This window comes from Malaclemys terrapin, chromosome 3 (assembly GCF_027887155.1).
Source record: "Malaclemys terrapin pileata isolate rMalTer1 chromosome 3, rMalTer1.hap1, whole genome shotgun sequence".
Classification (NCBI taxonomy): domain Eukaryota; kingdom Metazoa; phylum Chordata; order Testudines; family Emydidae; genus Malaclemys; species Malaclemys terrapin.
The window spans coordinates 91,486,204-91,507,193 of record NC_071507.1 but is presented as its reverse complement, the minus strand read 5'-3'; the positions used below and the strand labels follow the sequence as shown (position 1 = coordinate 91,507,193).

At 38.3% G+C, this 20,990-nt stretch overlaps 1 protein-coding gene across 7 annotated transcripts in view; it reads left to right on the top strand.

The window, feature by feature from the left end:
* Positions 1 to 19,894, top strand: part of ZDHHC14 (zinc finger DHHC-type palmitoyltransferase 14) — a 180,878-nt gene extending 160,984 nt beyond the window's left edge. For 2 of the 7 annotated variants that reach the window (XM_054022066.1, XM_054022067.1), the window contains exons 7-9: positions 1,911 to 2,020; positions 3,371 to 3,473; positions 14,964 to 19,894. In XM_054022066.1, the coding sequence (XP_053878041.1) occupies positions 1,911 to 2,020; positions 3,371 to 3,473; positions 14,964 to 15,365 (615 nt within the window). In that variant the 3' untranslated portion in view covers positions 15,366 to 19,894. The remainder of the gene's footprint in view (positions 1 to 1,910; positions 2,021 to 3,370; positions 3,474 to 14,963) is intronic. The other 5 variants (XM_054022070.1, XM_054022069.1, XR_008444343.1 and 2 more) reach the window with 4 other exon arrangements.
* The last annotated feature ends 1,096 nt before the right edge of the window (positions 19,895 to 20,990 follow it).

The following is a 20,990-nucleotide window of genomic DNA, read 5'->3' as shown; positions in this document are numbered from 1 at the left end:
CAACAAGGCAGACAACTACAGGTTGTTGGTGGAAAACCTCCTCAAGGCATACAAAAGCCTTGGTTGCAACATGTCACTAAAGATACATTTTTTGCACTCTCATCTAGATTTTTTTCCACCGAACTGTGGAGCAGTGAGCAACGAGCACGGCGAGGGGTTTCACCAGGACATTGCAACAATGGAGAAATGCTATCAGGGCAAATGGAGCCCATCAATGCTTGCAGACTATTGCTGGACAGTGACAAGAGATGCTCCATTTAATGAATACAAGAGACAAGCCAAGAATCGCTGAGTAGACACTGAATAGGACTAAACTATGTACATAATAGTTTTTTGCCTTTTGTTTCATAATAAATTTTATTTATATAACCCTTTTGCTGATTTTTAAAGTGTTACATAAACAGGACAGGTGAACTATTATCATGTAAAGCAACCATAAACACATGAAAAGACCTAGGTTTACAATATATGATTAAAACTCTACTATCTACACAATATACATAGACATAAAATGTAAAAACTTAAATATCTTAGAAACAGTAGCCAATCAGTTGTTTTAATTGTCATATTTGAATTCAGCACATCAAAATACATAATAAATAGCACATTTTATCTCTGAAGCAGACGACTTCTCAAAAATTGTAGACCAGTGTAATTCAAAAACAACTCAGACTTGAACAAAGTTTCAGAAAATATCAACCAGTCTGGTTTTGAAAACAAGTTCCATCATGTGTCTTGTCTGTCTTTGACTTTCTGCCATTTAAACTAAATTTTGTTTGAGTGCTCTGCCCTCAATGAGGGCTGGTTCTCCCAATAGAGAATAAATCATTAGTTCAGAGGTCAGCCTTATCCGCTTTTACAGTCTCCGTTCTACATGGAGGATGGATCCATTGGTTCCAGTGTCACAACAGTTCATTTAACTAACAATGGAGACAGATACTTCATGTCTCTCCTAACCAGATTATTAAGAATTATTGAGACTAAAGGAAGACTAATGCTAACTAACAGATGGTATAAGAGATCATTGTTTAGTTTTTCCATTTAATCCAAATATACTGACATAAGCTTTTTGAAGGAATTACTCCAAATTTACTTTTTATTTTTATCTATTTTATTGTAGCTTTTTTCATAATTGTGTGATAACCCCAAACCTAGCATTTTTGTGTATCAAATATATTTTGCTTATTGCATAAGGGCTAAGTTATAATTGTGTATTTTACAAAATACAAAGAATAAAGATGCAGAGCATTCTTCAGTAATAAATATCTTGGCAAGTAGCCAGAGATTGAAGAATATGCACCACATTTGTTAAATAAGACAGGTGAGATGAAATAGCAGTCCTCATCTGTTTTTGAATTGGAGTCAACCTTGGCTGTATAGACAGAGCTAATTGTCTTCTATGTTGTTAAATAAAACACTTTCCATGGAAAACCCTCAGATAACAGGAAATTATGACAGTGTAGCATGCCTGTTCTTTATTTTTCAAGGCGGAATAGCAAGGACTCTTTCTCAGACTTACTAAGGAACTTACTAACTCACCTCCTTCCCGTGAAAAGCCTGAATTATTCAGTCTGTATTCAGGGAACTCCATAGACAACAGAAGACATGGAATTCATTCTCCCATCCATGTGTGGGCTACAGGTTTGCTTAGTAGCCATTACTCCAATCTACATATTCTGAAATTGAAATAGCGGATATAGCCTCTATGTGGTTGTGTCATGGAGATTCTCCCAAAGCCCTTTCAGGGCTGTGGTGTTAGTACAGATGTTCTTTTAAACATTCTTTTCCTCTTTTCTTCCACAAATCATAAATAATGATTATCATATTTGTTGTTACTGTGATTACCCCTAATTTGCCCCAGCAATTGTATGTGACATAGTATGTGATATTTTATATTCATGTCTCTTCAGATTAAAGGATCTTGGTCAAATAAAAGAGGTAAAGAGAATTACAATCCATACAGTTATGGCAACATCTTTACTAATTGTTGTGCAGCGCTGTGCGGGCCCATCTCTCCAAGGTAAGAGTTACTAAAAGTAATGTTTTTGTATAGGATGAGACCACAGATTTACTGATCTAAGTTTGACTTTTGTTATCTTACTTCAGTTTGCTCAACTAAAACAGGGCTTCGTTGTACTATTTAGTGAAACTGATCTTTTTAGATGACGGATACAAGTAAGTTGCTAACTCTGTTTTATGGCTGAGTCAGCAATTAGATCTAGTAAAACAGTTAAAGTACAGGTTCATACACCTGAAACATAAATAAACTTGTTTGGTGGTTCTTTGATCTTTCATTGCAGCATTTACATCTGTTGGAAGTGAGGAACTCCAAGCAGTTAATTGTTTTCAGAAAACAAAATAATGTAATTACTCTTTTGCTTGTACCTTGTATTCCTTTTAGTTTGCGCCCACACCATCCACACAGCGAAGTTGCAGCACAGCTCTTTGGTGTGCGCTGCTGTTCACACTCCTGTAGTCCAAACAATGTAGACAAGCTGTAAGTTTAGTTTATTTAGAAGTGTATATAGTCTTGTACATAGATATTAGCTGCCAAAACCAACGTGCAGCCTATAATACACAGTGTGATCACACTACTTTCAGAATTCCAGCAAACAGCTTTGTTCAAGTTCTTCACCAGACTGTTCATTTTGTGTTTCACTCGCACTGTTCCCTCTGTTTTTACCTTTGTGTGTTAAAATTCTACACAAACCTATCTGAATGTAAGCCTTGTCTACACTAGTCTTCTGCTTTTAATATTTCCTATTTACTCCCCTGGGTTCAGCACTGTCTGTGATCGCTATAGTGGAGGTTCTGGTATGGGCAGAGATGCATAAGATTAGTAAAACTACTGGTAAATATTCTACACTAGTGCTCCCTTCTGTTTCTTTCATGATAATTCCTTGTTAAGTAAATTATAATAGATTCATAATTTTGGGTTTCAGCCTTTGGCAACAAATTCAGAAGCTGAATTGCAAGAGAAGATAATGTAGACACTTCAGAAGAGACACAGATGCAGAGTGCACTATGGGGGTCTTTCAATCTGTCTCTCAAGGGTTCCAAATTCTTTTTTATTTGCTAGTCAGCATCCAAATTTTACACCTGAGGTAGAAACCCAGAAATGTGCCTCTTCTCATAATCATTTTCCATGTAGAAAAGCAGTTGCAGGTAACTAATTTTCTTTTGCTATTGGTGAGTTGAGGTGAAGTCACATTTCTCAGATCTGAATTACAGGTTATATTTGAAGGTAGTGGTGATGCATTAAGATTTGATGATGTAATATTGAAACCTATTTTTATTGGGGGTGGAGAATTATTAATCAGAACAATCTTTCTAACAATCTTGTGTGTTTTTTTTTATTATTATTATGTAGTCTAATTGACAGAAGAGGATTTATACAGCCAGATACACCACAGCCAGCAGCACCTTCAAATGGCATTACAATGTATGGGGCAACACAGTCTCAGAGCAACATGGTAGGAACCATCCCATAGTGTTGTTCATCAAGATCCCTGTGAATGTTTCCCTTCTCCGCTTTCATGTGAACTAATCAAGTAATAAACTAACTGGATACAGCTGCCACTCTGATAGGTGGAATTATTCATTATTAACTATACTGCAATAGGCTTATGCAGTAAGAAATCAAGGTTTTTATCTATATCTATACAATAATGATAGTTTTTACTCATGGACAATAGAAAAATGTTTTTTTTTTTCCTACACTTTGAAATCTTTTGGCTACTGAATATACAGTGTCACTTTTACATATCCTGTTGATACCTGCCTTGTTTTGAATTGGACTATTTGGTTGTCATGGATGTACCCCGATTCATCAGTTTTGCAGAACAGAGTATCATTTGGTATCGTATTCTTCTCACATACTCTTTCTTCCTTTGCCTGTGCAGTGCAGATTTTTCTAGACTGACACATATTTATACAGGACAGGTTAACAAGAGGAGATGTTTAAGATGGGGGGTGCATTTTGAGAAAAAGGAGGGGGACTTTGAACTTCTAATGAACAACAGGCAACCTCAATACCATATTCAGAACTTTAATAAATCTTCCAAAAATGTGCCAATGGTTCCTGTTGTTCCCCTTGATGGCAAAGGACCTCACATCAGTGCCAAGAAGAAGAGAATAAGTAGCAAAGATGCCCACTTCTGACCTCTTGTTCTTCCAGTTTGTAGATTGTGAGGATATGTTAAAGATTCATTAAATGTATGGACTCTATGCACTTTTTCTTTCCTTAAAGGGAGGGAGGGAAATAAATTCTCACCACAGCCTTCTAGCATAATTTCAGTCTTGATTTTTGACTGAAGAAAGAATACACTTCTCATTACTTTGTGAGCTTTACTATCACTTAAACTTTTATAAAGATTCTGCTGTAAGATTTTAGAATTGTTTCCATTTATTGCTGCAAGGATTTAGTGGAATGGTTGTCAGTTTTCTTTATAATGTTATTTTTTTAACAAGTTTTATTATTTGTTAAAAATTGTAAAAAGTACCTTGATGACTTCAAGTACAATCACGGCATTTATCTTAAGCCTTTTGTCAGCTACCTACAGAGCAGGCCATGCTAGATCTCAGTGCAAGTTCTACTCAAGAAGATTACCTCAAACTTTAAAATCCTGGAAATATATTGAAATGTTTCAGGACACCCTCAGCCAAACTTCCTTGGACTCTGTCAGGGATTCTTATGTACAGAGGCAAATTAGCCACAGTAGGTCTTTGTCATATTGTTCTGTCACTTTGGAACAATTATATAGACATAATATGGAGTCTCTTCCAGCAGATCTCTTTGATCATCCCAGTCCAGCTACGCATTTAGCCTTTGCTTTCAGCATCAAATTCTGTTAGAACTCTCTACAACAGCGGTTCTCAATCTGTGTGTTGTGGCCCCATTTTAATGGGGTCGCTAGGCTTAGACTTTCTGGGAGCCAGGGCCAAAGCTGAAGCCCGAGCTCCACTGCCCAGGCCGAAGCCCACTTCTGGGGTCATGTAGTAATTTTTGTTGTTAGAAGGGGGTCGTGGTGCAGTGAAGTTTGAGAACCCCTGCTCTACAACATAGATATAGCCATACTATAGTTTATATACTTCAATGCATGTGCCTAATTAAATTCACTAATACAGTCATATTTGTGCACCTGGGACCCTTGAAGCTGGTGAAGTCACTGTGACACACAGGTTTTCTAAGAACAGAATTCTCATCACCTACCAGATATTCCTGATCAAATAGCCTGTCAACAGACTGACTTTGCAGCTTTTGTATCTCTGGAAAAGTGGAAAGATCTTGCAACATTGATCATGAAATGTACTGAGATGATCAAATATAAAGGGGGAATTGAGTCAAACCAGTGCATGCTGCTGAATAAAGAGTGATGTATGTAGGCACACAGTAGTCTAGCTTTAGGTACTGGAATTAGATTTTCAAATGCTCTAGGACTTGCCTCATGATGGAATTAATTTCAGTGGACCTGAGGTGGGAAAAACCTTGGATGAAGATAAGCCACAGAAGAGAGCATAGTCACTTTGAACCCTTTATGACAACTGTCCAGCCTTCATGCCTGAAAATGACTTCACAGGGGACACTTGGAAAATTGAATAGGACATGTGTTTACATATAGAAATATTTTTAAGAGTCTCTGACATCTTGTTTCTCAAGATGCTATACCTTCCAGTCCTAGAACTTATAGGCCAAAGACGCACACCTCCACACATCACATATGTTATGGGCAGATTTTCAAAATGGGAGAAAGGTGCCTGCCTTTAATTGGCTTCCAGTAGGAGTTAAGTGCCTACATGACGTTTGAACCTCCAAAAATCTCCCCTGAGTTTTGTTGAGCTGTTCAGTATCCTGATCTTTTGCACAGGGTCATATCTCTTACCTATCCAAAATTGTTCATTTTTTTATACTTAACATAGTTCAGAAGAGGGTTCTTAACTTCCTTTCTTTAGCCAGTCTAATAGTCTAATGACAGAGCATATCTTTGTTGCTCCTCACAGCTCCTTTTCCAACCTTCCCTCACATTCCATGCTCTGAGTTGCATGTTCTCGTACTTTCCAGTGGACCCCTCTCGTGACCTCAGGCTCCTCCTCAGGTGAGCCTGGCTTACTTGACAATGCAAGGGACTGAACTAGATAACCTATTGAGGTCCCTTCTAGTCCAACATTTCTATGATTCTGTGATAGTCCCATTCCATCTTTAAGCTGCATTAAAAAATCATCCTCATTCATATCCTGGACCTTGGGCTCTGCCATGTTACAAGTCTTTTCCCTTCCTGTCACCTTCAGTTAGCCTTGCTGCTAGCTCTGAGTTCTTTTCCAGTTAGGATTCCAGCAGTCTGTCTTCAGCTATCTGCCAAGTCCTGTCTTTCTCCTAGATACAAACTCCCCCAGAACCCTCAAATATCCACTCTTCAGTTTTTTCATAGATTCCAAGGCCAGAAGGGAAGCCTGTGATCAGCTAGTATAATACAAGCTATAGGACTTCCCCAAAATAATTCCTAGAGTATATCTTTGCAGTTGTCTTACAGGCTGCCTTTGCTATAACGCAGTGACAGCTTGCTTACCTAGCAGCAGTTGCTAAGTAGGTAGGGCATGACCCCGAACTCACTCTGGAAGCATCAATTTATCCTGAATTTCTGTGATGTTTTTACTGTTGTGTAAGTACCGCTGAACAGCAGATAGAATGAGACCTTCTCCATCGGTAACTGACATTCCCTCTAGTTCTTATTTTTGTTGTAGGAGAACTGCTAATACTATACTTACCACTGCTGACAGCTAGTGGAGATTTTTTTGTGTGTCAAGTGGTGAAGGCCTATGCCATCTGCAGCATAGCATAGCAAGCGCCGCCCCCGCAGCTCCCATTGGCTAGTTCCTGGCCAATGGGAGTTGCGGGGACGGTGCTGGGGGTGGGGGGGCAGTGCATGGAGCCGCCTCCCCTTCCGCCAGGGACCGCAGAGACGTGCCAGCAGCCAGCCACTTCCAGGAGTGGCATGGGGCCATGGCATGCAGGCAGCCTGCCTGAGCCCTGCTGCGCTGCTGGACTTTTAGCGGCCCGGAGATCGCGATCAACTGGCAGAGGCTCCAGTATCAACCAGTTGATCGCGATTGTGGGGTTGCTGACTACTGAATTGTATATAATTATGGATTTATTTTTGCGGGACCCCCCCTTAGCTTGAGGCCCTGTGCTGCAGCCCTGAAAGCCCCAGCATTAATCCGGCCCTGCTCAAGACACAGCTATTAATAGAATTAGCGAATTTGACAATATTGGAGAAGTACATGGAGAGTCTGCCTGGAAGGGTACAGATTTCATAGCATCAGATTTTGGGCTATCCTTACTGGCAAAGGCTATGCAGCAGAGAGAAGACTATCTAGAGAAATACCCTTTGGAGAGATCACCAAAGACATGGCTATCTCCTAAATATGAGAGCTGCTCTCCACAGAGCTACGGCCAGATGGTCCTGGAGGGACAACCAAGCTGAGAGAAGAAGCTTAGGCTAAGTCATGTGTTTGTGGTGGAGTTGTTAGTTTATTAAAAAAAAAAATCCTATCCTAGGACTGGAGGTTATGTTTGGGCACTAGCCCTGCATCTGTGACTTCAGTTGAGGACATGGTCAGGGCTCAGCCCATTTACATGCAGCCATGGATCATTGTGCTATTCTACAATAATTACCAGTGCCATTTTTAAGAGATGAATTGGTGGAAACCTGGATCTAGTATAGCTCATTGTCCCAATATCGCTCTAAATTTGCCTTAATTTCAGGGCATTAATTCTAATTAATGCATTGAGCTAAAATATTCTTCTCTGTTCTTGAACATTTATGGGCAGGGTTTTTTTTATGATCCTCTTTAGTCACATTTAGCTGCACATTTTGCTCTTCCTGTGGGCTTAACTTTATGTACCCTGAGTGCCATTGAACTCAGTAGGACCACTCATAGCATGTAAAGTTAAGCACTTGAGTTAGTCTTTGTAGAATCAGGCCATAAATCTTTCTGCATAAATCAAGCCCTCTTACCCACTTTCCATTTTTTTCACCGGTCTGTCTCCCCTTCTTGTTGTTGGTCATGTTCCCAGAAGTGGATGTAAAATTCCAGGGGCAGTCCCACTAAACCATACAGAGAACAGTTATCACTTTTCTGTGCTGCGCTATACTGTGATGCTTCTATCTATGGAACACAATCTCATTGGCCTGTTTTTGCCATGATTCAGTGATCACTCATCTAATATTCTCTGTACTATCACTTCTGTGTCTCCCTCATTATTTCTTTCCAGGTTGAATTAAAATTGACTGTTTCAGAATATTTTCCACACTTGCATCTTTCCAGGCAGAATCTCATTTTAATTCCAGCTCCTGTCTTTTAATCTTTCTAGGCTGCTTTGTTTTATATCTTCATTTCTCACAGCATCTTCTAGTTCAGTATCATTTGTGAATTTAATGTGGTGTTTGCCCTCTTCAAGATCTCATCACTGAAGATTTTAAGATTAACTCTAACTCAAAGACCAATCTCAATGGCAACCCATTACATTCCTCCTTCCAATACAATACAGTACCTTTTATCACTATCCTTATTTATGATCCATCATCCTGCTTACAATCTGTGCCATTGTTTTTATATTTAAGGGCATTTGCAATAATTTTGCCATTGAAATTTTGTATAGCTGTCTATTGAATGATTTACTTCAATCTTGATCATTACATCTGCATTCTCTTCGTTCACTGATTTTTCAGTTCTCTCAAAGCACTGAGACTGAGATTGTTTAGTATAATTTGTTCTTCACAAACTGGTGACTCCATTATTTTATAGACGTTTACAAAGTTTTTTCTCTCAATATTTCCATTATTTTACTAGGACCTGAAATTAGATTTACCAAATGGTAATTACCAGGATCACACTTTCCTTTTCTGAAGGTTGGTACCACATTTGATTTCCCGACCACGGCCCTCTGCCTGGTACCTCCCTAGCACCCCATCCCTTTTCCAAAATTATTTTCAGTAGTTTGGTAAATTCGTGAGCTAAATCCTTAGTATCCTAAGAAGCCTGTCATCTGGACCAACCGACTCATAGTTGTTCATATTTCCCAAGTATTTCCTCCCCTGCCTTTTATCAATTGCTATTTTTACAAGGTCTTCATTACTTCACAATTGTCCAAATACCTTCTCTCTTGTTTAAAGAGTTTTTTGTGGGGTTTTTTGTTTGTTTGTTTGTTTGTTTTTAGAAGGACTCCAGTATCTCAGCCATTATGGAATCGTCTGTTACCCTTTTCTCATTTATTCCTACTTTCTATTTAGTTCCTTTTTCTCCTCATAGATCTGTGAAAACTCTTATTCCTCTTACTCCTTGTGCCTACCATTAAGTCAATCTGCATTTCTCTTGTATTTATCTTTTCTTTACAAGCCTGAATTGATTCTTTGTATTCTTATTTAATTTCTAATACAGGGTATTTTTACCCTCAGTTCTTTTGGCAATCCATTATAAAGCAACATTTAATACTTTTCATTCTGTGCATTCCCCACCCCCACCCCCGCCACCTCCCAGAGGAATTATAGTTTGTTGTTAAGAATGGTGTCTCTTAGGATTCTCCACCTTGTTACCAACTGGTAAATCTTAATATTTCCACCCTTTACATCATGCTTGGTCCATTTCTTAATTTCCTTAAAACTTCCTTTTTAAAAATCTAACATTTGTGCTATCGCATTGTAGGCATCTGTTCCTTCGTACCTTGGTAGTTTACAGTCACTGGTGCCAAGTTCCCTTATTATTCTCAGTCCTCCATTTCTTCCCTTTCTGCAAGATGTAGAGCCTCCAGTTGGAGTCATAAAGCTGCCCTCCACAAATCCTAGGAATCGTTTTCATACATATATATCTGTTTGTTACCCTCCAGATGTCTGGGTAAGGATATTCGTGAAAGGACTTATCTTATGTTTTTTAGCACTTCGAGGTTTGATCCATGAAATTTTAATTCTCTGGCCTGGTCCCCACTAAGTCTCCACTTCGGACTAAGGTACGCAAATTCAGCTACGTTAATAACGTAGCTGAATTCGAAGTACCTTAGTCTGAACTTACCGCGGTCCAGACGCGGCAGGAAGGCTCCCCCGTCGATGCCGCGTACTCCTCTCAGCGAGCTGGAGTACCGGCGCCGACTGCGAGCACTTCCGGGATCGATCCCAGAACATCGATTGCCTGCCGCCGGACCCTCCGGTAAGTGAAGACAAGGCCTCATTCTCCACGTGATCTGTAGCATTGTATTTTCTCCTTTGCTTTTCATTCCTTCCATCATTATAATTATTATCAGTAGTAAATATTTCTATTATGATATCACCTAAAGGCCCCAGTTGGGATTGGTGCCCCATTGCACTAGGCACTGCACAAACACAATTCCTTCCATTTTTACCAAGTGTATCATCATCCTACCCTTCACTGTCAAAAGATAGCTTGCTGGCATTGTGTCCATTGATATACAGTTCCACCTTCCATCCCTCCATCTTTCACATATAGATTGTGCACATCTAAACTGACATGCCAGTTACATGTTTCATCTCACCAGGTTTCAGTTATGCCCGCTAGGTCATAACTCCATCATTCAGTTCAACCAATCCTCCTCTTAACCATTTATTAATGTTTGTGTTTTACTTGTAGCTCATTAGAGAACTCTGTTGTGCAGCCTTTTCTTAAATACTTCCAGAATTGTAACATTTTTAAAGACATTGCTGTTAGAGAATTTTAGCTATGAAGTTAATTTTGCATTTAAAACTAATAGACTTGCTGCTGGTGGTGTTAGAGTGTGAGAGCTATATTAATATGAACAAGAGCTCTAATAATTGTATGGGGTAAAATCAAATTTTCTTCAGAAAACCTGTGTGCATACAGGTCTTTGTATCAATTATTTGTGAAATAAAGTAAAGAATTAGCTTTTTCACATTGTCTAGTTTGCATTTGGTACGTGGCTGTTGGTGTGAAAATAAATATCAAAATGACAAATTTCAATATAGATCTATTTATATAATATACACAATCGAACTTGTATACTTACAAGCACTTGATCCAGTATTTTTCAGGCTCAGTCAGCTGCTCCAGTAAAAAGGGGGAAGCTGTGTATAGCTAACAAAATCAGATGATAGGATCTAGGGGAAGAAGGAGCCAAGGGGATTGACTCTCATCTTTTTGAACAATTGAGCTATAAATAGTTTGATACCCCATTGTTGGCTTTTTAGGGTTTTTTTAATCTAAAATTTTAATATTGAAAAATTCAGTGGAATATCTTTGAGGGCACTTCCTACTAACATTTTCCCCCTGTATTTTGTGTAACCTAGGAAACATATCATGTAATCAGGGAACACCTTCAGGTTATTTTTGTAGACAAATTCCTTTTAGATAGCTTGAGTATATCACAAACCGAAGAGTGCTATACTTGCATAAAAATGCCATAGATTTGAGAGATTCATTTCATGCATATGCCTCATGTAATATAAATCCCACTATAATCCATTCTCAAAACAAATTTAAAACCTACTACGTCCCAAGATTTGCCTGTTTAAGATTGTGGAAAGCTGTTTACTGTTATATTTTACATAAAAAGTTGCATATTTGATCACTGTTCATAAAATGCAGAATATTGGAAACCTAAACAGAAGCTGTGTAAGGAAATGGTGCACCTGAACAACAAAAAAGCACTAGAGATTGTCAGTGATCTGTTCCGGCTGTTCTCTTTTCTTTAATTGATCCATGCAAGTAATTTGTTGCTATCACAAGTTGACAGTGTATAAATCTTTAATAATTATTGTACTGTATATATGAACTGGCATAACTACACATTTGGTAGGAAATCATCTTAACACAGAGTAAGAAGTGAGAAATATGTTGTTCTTTAGTAATCTTTTGTATATAGCACCAACAATGAGCAAGGTAACTTACAAACCATGTAAAAAGGCATAGTGCCTGCCATGAAGAGTTTGAAATCTAGGGTATTAGACAGTATGCAAAGTCAAGGAGGCAACAAAACGCAGTGTGAATGAATAGTGAAGTATAGCATGTATTTTATTAGATTCATTTCCCCCCCCCCCCCCGCAATAATTGTCGTGATCGCTCCCCTGAAGGGAGGACTGTGGGAAGGAGTGTTTTTAAAAGAGGGATTTGAAATAGCAATTGATAAAAGGCCGGGGAGAAATTACTAGGGAAATATGAACAACTATGAGTCAGTTGGTCCAGATGACAGGCTTCTTAGGGTATTAAGGATTTAGCTCACGAATTTACCAAACTACTGAAAATAATTTTGGAAAAGGGATGGCGTGCTGGGGATGTACCAGGCAGAAAGTAGTGGTCAGGAAATCAGATGTGGTACCAACCTTCAGAAAAGGGGAGGACTCATGGAAGTGGAGAAAAAAGAGAATATTCTTGTATACACATGAAACTCTGATAGATGGATGGCTTCCTTTTTAATGGAGCTTTATCAAGCTACTTTCTTTGAGATGTTGGTTCAGTTACAATGAATTAGAATTCAATAAAAATGATTTAATACAGACCATTACATAAATCTAAGTAAATTGCCTTCATGCTATTTTAAATTGTGTATTTTTATGGTGCTGGAACACATTAGGCAACTATCTGCTTTTGAAGATAAATGCTGAAACATCACTAAGGCAATAAATCAGCTGCTAAAATTATTTATTATGAGTATGCTCTGGTGGTTATAGCCTTTGTTATGTAAGAGTATAGTCTTTGACTAGTACTTCTCAGAGAAAATGGAATTTGTTGTCTCTTTGGAAGGATTAGAATGCTGACCCCATTTTTGTAGGGCATTCCTAATAAGGTTGATGTAGGGGCTATAGCTTAGTTAATTACTTGGGATGGGGTGAAATAGCCACTTATTAATCAAGAATGGGTCTTCACAATAAACAGCCAGTCAAGGACTTGATCCTGCAAAGTGCTGAGCACTCTGCCCCTGCCCAGCAAAGCACTGAAGTATGTGCTCGGTTTTAAGCTTTTGAAGTCATATGGGGACTACTTACATATTTCAGTGCTTTGCTAGATTCAGGCCTGAGTGCTCACCACCAGGCCTTGAATAAGAGGATTGTATGAAAGAAAAGAATGTATTTGAAACTCAATGTATACATCATTCTGGAAGATCAAAATGCATAAGGAGTATACAAACTACATTGTGGGTAAAAGTTTCAAAAATGCCCAAGTCCCACTAGAAGGAAATGGGAGTTAGGCTCCTAAGCCATTTAGACTCTCTTATCATTTTTGCCCTATGTATGGGGATTATGTGGTCATTATGCAGTATATTTTATTGTAGCTTCTGTGAAGCCATTTTGCTTGGTGAGAGATCTGAGTGGTGCACCAATGCCAATTGGTGAAGGCAGTGGCAGGCAATTGATTAAGGATATGTCTACACGACAGCCTATGTTGGCAAAACTTATGTAACTCAGGGGTGTGAGTAGGGTGCTGTGCTCCACCTTAATTTCCCCTGATTGGGGCAGTAGTAAGTTCACTTTAACAGCCTGGGAGCAGCAGGGGAAGACAGAGGAGAAGCCAATACACACTAATAAAATAGCATGTTCTCTTTAATAAGGCATAAGGGCAGGAGCAATTACAACAAGTGGTTCATAAGACCCTCACCTCCGGACCCTGGTTCAAAGCTCTCAGACATAATACCAAGTATGTGAGTCTGATTAGGCCGGTCTCCTGGAGACAAAGAAATCACCACCCACTACAGCATAAATGGCTTCTACTCCCCCCCCTCTCTCTCAGCTGCCTCTTCATGTTTAGATAGCCCAACCCTAGGGTGGGCACGGCCTCCTTGATTACTCCTAGTCTGTCCCTTAAAGGGCAGTTACCTCAACACTGATGCCTTGGTATAGATTTTTTGTAGAAGGGACGATATCTTTGCCAATCAATGGTTTGCCCATGAACGTGTTGCAATTTTTAGTTAGTTGGACATATTACGGTATTGTGGTTTACAACTCAGCCACCTTGGGGATTGACTGACTAATTTTTGCAAATACTGTCCTTGTAAATTATTTTAGGTCAAATTAATACCCAGTGTAATTCTACTGGCTTAAATGGAGTTATAGTTGAGTGAATTTGGTCCATTATGTTTAAAAAATCTTGGATGTTTGCCAGAAAACAAATGTTTAATCAGCTATGTTTTGGTCCTCCACACTGTCAAGATTAAACAAATGAATAAGCAGCATAAAAAACCCTGGAAGTGAACTTTTCTATCAAGTCCATGCAACCAAGCTGCAGATTGATAATTGTTTTGTACACATCTCCTGGCTGAAGAATATTAACAGCTTAAACAACCTGGGAAGCAAAATCTTGGGCAATGTGACTGTATTACTAGATGAATTTTTACAAAACTGGCTGCATTCAAAGGGATGTTTGCCCTGAAAAAGCTCTCCTATAGCACAGTTATTCTAAGGTTACACAAAGTCTGATAAAATAAATAGAAAGGAGATATACCTAGTGCTCTAAAACTCAAAAAGATATTTGCGATATGTCTTAAAATTTTTTCTAAATTTCTAGCCATCCTAGAGTAAAATGAGCTGTGTTAAAGTTGTCCAGCTGCCTGCTGAAATGTTTTTTGGAGTCAGTGACATTTGAGTTGCCACTTTTGTCCAAATATGCAACAAACCAAGCAAAATCTGATCATTAGGCATTTCCAAGATTTTCAAGTAAGAATAAATAATAACCAACTAAGTTTAAGTTGTTTAGAATGTACCTTTTTAGAGTCAATTGAAGTCCCTGACTCTCATGCACTGTAAAGTTTATCATAATCTACTCTGACTTTCATCCCAGAATGCAGCTGGTTTAGTTATGCATGCTCTTTTTTTGTCAGCAGTCTAACCATGGAATGATACTAATGACTCTTTTTTCTTCTCACTTCCCATTTTTTTCATACCTCTTCTGTCCACATCCTCCCATTTCTGTTTTGTTTGCCCTATATGGGTTTTGACCCCCTTCAGTGTGATCAAGATCAGTGCATTCAGAGCACTAAATTCGTTTTACAGGCTGCTGCCACACCACTACTACAGAGTGAACCCAGCATAACTAGTGAAGAGCTACCTTTACCAGGAAAGACCACTATCGGTGCTCCTTGTGCCACGCTAACCCTAGGGCAGCCGACACCACCGTCCTCCATGCCAAATCTCACATCAGAAACAGGTTTGACAGACATGATACCATTAAAAGAGGAACATGAAGGTCATCAGTTTCTCACTCCTGAGGAAGCTCCATCACCTCCTGGTATGCTGCCAGCAGGGAGCCCTATAACACACAGCCATACCATGCACGTCCTGAGCCTAGCCAGCCAAGATTCATTGCATGAAGACTCAGTGCGTGGTCTTGTGAAGCTTAGCTCAGTTTGACCAATTTTTATTGATAATATTATACCATATCATAGCGGTTGTACAAATGTATACCCAACAGGAAAGACTTTACAGTACCACTGTAAGACTCTAACATGCCTATATAATGAAAACTTTCCCATGTAATGGAGTTTACTAAATGGACAAATTATTTTTTTCAATGGAACTATGGCATTCTTTTGACTGAATTGTTAATGGTTCTGCTTAGATGGTGACTGCTTCTATTTTTTAAATAAAACCAGGAAAGGTCAGTAATCCTGCTAACTGAAGATCTGGGTCCAGCAACTTGTAGTTCTACCTGTAGGACGGCCTTTGTTACAGTATAAAAAAGAGAGGTTTTTGGATGTAAGTGTCATGTTATGCATTTTATGCTCTTGTAATACACACTTGTTAAGGCTTACCACACTTGTGGCCAGAATGATCTGCACTTACATGTTATGCTACTAATATTTGAAATAGAAAATAACCATTCCATTTGTTAATACAGAAAATGACTGCAGATATGGATTTGCATGCCACGCTAAGGTATGTGTTACAGTGGTGTTGGTATTAAAAGAGAGTGCTGCTTTTTTATTTGTGAGTTTCAAAGTGCTGTTTCATTTAAAGACGGTGCAATAGATTAATTTTTTCAGTTTATTAAATTTTATTTTAAATTAATCAGTGGTGCCTAAAATATGGAGGCTACTGATTTTTATCATGCTACATATCATTTAACCTTCTATTTAATTGTTTAGAATAAGGTATTGTGTTGTGCTATGCCACAGATTCTTCCACTCCCTTGTGTGATAAGATTACCTGCAGACATCCAATAAAATGATATCCTGTTTCTTTGGATGCGTACAGTTATCCTTATACAGTTTACTGGAAAAGAAAAGTCCCATTTGGATGACTTAGTCTAGGGGGGGTTATGTTTTTTTTTTTTACTTTGATACATTTGCATAATGCGCCCAGAGCCACAGGGAAAATCTGACCATGAATTGTTTTGCTTTAGTATTATGTATAGCTTTGTATAGACAGTCTGTTTTGATAACACAGTGTTTCTACAGCAAACCTGTGTATTAAGTACAGATACTTAATATCTGCTTAGGACCTAAACTCCTGGATGTTAGGCTTCAGAAGGAAGAGAAAAGTCAATGGAGTGAACCTGAACAAACAAGCGATACACTGTAGCTGCCGTCTAGTTATAAGTTTTCATCTGTATATTTTCATCCATTATTTAAAATGGAAATATTTATATTACAAAGTTGTTCTATGCTTCAGTTTGTGATTAGGGAAAATAAGAGTTATGGTTTATGGAAAATATCTCCACTCAGGGACAATTGAAGAGGACCCTGCACATAAGCTGAGAGAACTCAAATGTTGTAATTTACTGTATCTGACTTGTTTTTCAGATTCTATGATCCGCAATAATCCCTTCTCAGGATAAATTAAATGCAGAGAGTCTTTCCAGCAAACTCAAGATATTATTTCAACTGCAAATTGCTATTATATCAAATGTTTCCTTGATCGATCAATAAGCATGACATTTCTGCATCATTGAAACATGGTCATTCACGGACATCAAGTGAAAAAAATTGCCATATTTTTAAAAAAGAGCACAATAAGCCTCTTGGAATACAGCCATTTATGCTATTGAAATGTCAGATGACACGCTAACAAGAGCCCTAATACTTTGAGGTTTTGTAACCAATTTTATTTCTCTAAATGTGGTGATATCACCTTTCACCTAGTTGTAGGTATAGAAAATATAGAAGGAAAACTTTGATAACATCAACTGATTTCTTGGGTCCCATTTCACAGTTAATTATGGATGGACTAGATGACCTTTTGAAGTCCCTTCCTGCCCTAAATTTCAATGAGACTACCGGTATGCATGCTCCACCATTAACAGTGATGGTGAGTCATTAAAAAGTTTGCAAGCTTTCACATAAGGGGATATAGCTTCTCAGTTTCTTTTCCCATTCAGTCTCGCAAGGTTGCTCAAAAATTCTTATTCAGATGTTCTCTCTCTTTTTGGGTATGTCCTGTCCAAAGAAGAACTCCCTTTGTTCTGGATTCCAATCCACAGCTAGACAGTCAGGTACTATGTCAGATGGGGCAAAAAAACTTAGCGAGATGGTTATCCATGGATATCCCCGCTACCAGACTAACAGTAATAGCTCTGGTAGGGGGAAGGAGAGTGTATTACTTATGGCTGGGATTTTCAAAGGAGCCTAAGGATACATCTACACTACAGCGGGGAGTCGATTTAAGATACGCAAATTCAGCTACGTGAATAGCGTAGCTGAATTCGACGTATTGCAGCCGACTTACCCCGTTGTGAGGACGGCGGCAAAATCGACTTCTGCCGCTTTTTGTCGGCGGCGCTTACTACCACCTCCGCTAGTGGAGTTAGAGCGCCGATTCGGGGATCGATTGTCGCGTCCCGACGGGACGCGATAAATCGATCCCCGAGAGGTCGATTTCTACCCGCCGATTCAGGCGGGTAGTATAGACCAGACCTAAGAGAATTAAGTGCTCAAAGCACATTGAATGTCAGAGTTATTTGAGGGCATCCAAATAATTATAATAATGCAACACAGTGTACTCTCACCTCTCAGAAACACCGAAGTTTGTATTCTTAACCTAGCCTATGACAAATGTTTATTACAAAACCACTGCACTGTTCGTATTCTTTTAGAGCTGAGAACAAAAAGGGATGTTTCATCTCAAGACTGTATTTTGGATGAACTGAGGTTTGGGATGAAGCATTCATAGCACCTTGTCACATTTTATTTGCTTTGGTTGGTGTTATCAGCCTTCCCTGACATAAGCACTAAAATTTTGCTAGTGAAAAAAGGAAAAAATATTTATCCTTTGCTCATAGTACTGAACAGTAAGTGAAATATTTCTGTTTTTGTTAGTAGAAGGGCAAGTTCTTTGAAATCAGTTGCCACTATGGGAAATTACCTTATAACCTTACAGAAACAATACTTGATTGAATAAGTGAATCTGTAGCTAAGTGGGTCTTAATATTTTATTAATTCTACAGATATCAGTGTACCGAGGATTGATTGTCCACTATGTGAAAGAACAAGTAAGATAAATATTTTACTGTGGTATTACAACTTCACAGCTATTGAGCTAACTCTGAGGATCACCTTTATTTATAAATTCATCTGCTTGCAATTTCACAGGAATACCCAAGGCATCTCATGCTTACAGGAAACTCCATTTGGTGGCAACATTTGTATGTCCTTGCCACTAGCAAGTAGTACAGGCAGAATCACATCAACTGTATGGCTGTGATAAGGTTTATAGTGACATTCTTACGTAGGAGAAAGGGTTATTGTTCAGGGTTTTATGTTATTCCCCAACTGAAACACGCTGTTCACTCTTCACATTTAAATGTTTAAAATGATAGAACATCACTTTTAGAACCTTTTGCTTTTTCAGTGCTGGAGAGGGAGATAGAAAGCCTGACAACAGAACTGAAGTACTGTGAATACCCATTTTAGAGCCATTTATTCATTCAGATGCCAGTGATATGCCTTTTTTTTTTTTTTTTGCCCTTTGTTTATAATCTTTCAAGATTGTATTTAAAGATGATAAATAGATAGTGTATTTTTACCATTACCTTGTTTTTATTTACAGGTTTTCATATCACCTTAATTTAAATCTAATCTCCTTTCCTTCCCCACCCCAGACTTTTTGTTATGGTGGCATCTCTGGTTGACACTATTGACTTGTGAGGACATCTGCTGGAAAATACCGGAACTGAATTAATTAATTGTTTCTATAATTATAGTTCTCAATTAACAGATTAAAATCAGTGACTCCATCAACAGAATGACTGAAATTCCTGCGTAGGGCATCTCTTCTGTTTTACTTTTTCCCAGCAGCAACTGCTTTCCAGCATATGAGCTCCCTCAGATGGAATTCACATACACATGTGGCACCGTTCAGCAAAGTAACTTAACCATCCCTTGTACTGCAGGATTCTTAGCTTTGATTGTATTTTGTTTGCATTGCAGAGCACAAGGACCAGAGATTCAAAATGATAATCCAGGGCCACATTGCTCTATTTGCTTCTCTTTGCATATTTTGCTTTCTCCTTTGTTGTTCTTTTCATTAAACAATTAGTACATTATATTGAATTAATCTTATAAAAAGTTTGAATGTTCCTCATACTGGTACCTTCTGATTTGTATAAATGTAGAATCTAAATTGGAAATTGATGTTTACAGAAAAGTAAATGTATGTTTTTACTAAAAGTACCTATAAATGTGTAGAAGTTCACTATGCTGGTTAATCTGGCAGCAATTTTTTCCCCCTTTCATTGTTTTTTTTAATAGTTTTTCCCCTCTAGGTGGGTATACAGTACAAGACTGTGTACAATGAAATGCAATCCTTCATAAATAAGATCTGTTTTTAAAAGGCTTCTTTTTCTTGTTTTCTCAAAGACCTCTCTATTTTTAAAGTAATTTTATATTATTAATGATTAAACAGTAATGTTGTTCTCATTGTAATAAATGTCAGAGATGATTGCATTTTGTAAATCAGTGAATCCTTTATCAACTTGCGCATTGTACATGTTACTGATAATACAAGCAAGATGTATTTCAAAATCCAAGTGATTACTATGTTAATTAAGCCATTAAAAATTGTGTAGAGAGACGATTAGATGCTTTGCAGCTGGTCTTAGTAGATGAATGGGTCAGGCAAATTGCAATTATTTTCAGATCTCATAAACCTCAGGAATTACATGCAGCATGATTTGTAAGGCAGATGACCAACTTGTGATGCTACGAAGATTTTTCCCTACATAAATCTTGGCATTTACAATAGATGCATTGTACAATATTTGAAGCTTTAAATGAACAATTGTCTTAATTGTTCTCGACACCACATTACTAACTGTAGGAGCAGCACAGTAGTAACCAGTAACAAGGAGCTACTGAAAGCTGCACTTCTCATCTGTCAATATATTTAGGCTCTAAAATCAACACAACTTGAATGTTGCATGTAGGAAACTGTGTTCCTCATTCTACTTCTAATTTTTAGTGTGGGAGGGAACTACTATCATGTTAGTAATGGCGGGGGAAGCAAACTCAACAAGATCTAGATCCTGAACAGAAATATGTTTATCCATAAGACCCACACTGTCAGTTTTTAACATCGGTTATCGAACAACTGATTTAAAAAAAAAAAAACATAAGTGGAAAGAGAGCACATTTCTGTCTTTCCTCCAACTTCAGATATAGTTGGGCCTTAAATATGAATGAACCTAAGTACATTTAGCTTCTACATATGTAGGTATAAACCATCTATAGTGGGAATGTCCCAGTTTTCAAGGTCCATCTGGATCAGCTTTACAAAAACTTGTGTTCTGTCTCAGCTCTTGGTTGCCCCTTTGGCTGCCCAAAGGAGAAATCCTCCAGCTAAGACTTTGCAGTTGACAGCAGGCTGGCTGAGTACATGTGCACCTCAAAGACTGCCACCAGAGCAGTCACATGTTGCCAGTGAACTCACCTGACAATATCTTGAGCCTGCACAAAACCAAATCAATATGGAATCTGATTAATTCTGACTCTATGTTGCAAGTGGAAAGTCTTCATCCGATTTAGTTGCATTTCTCCCACCTGT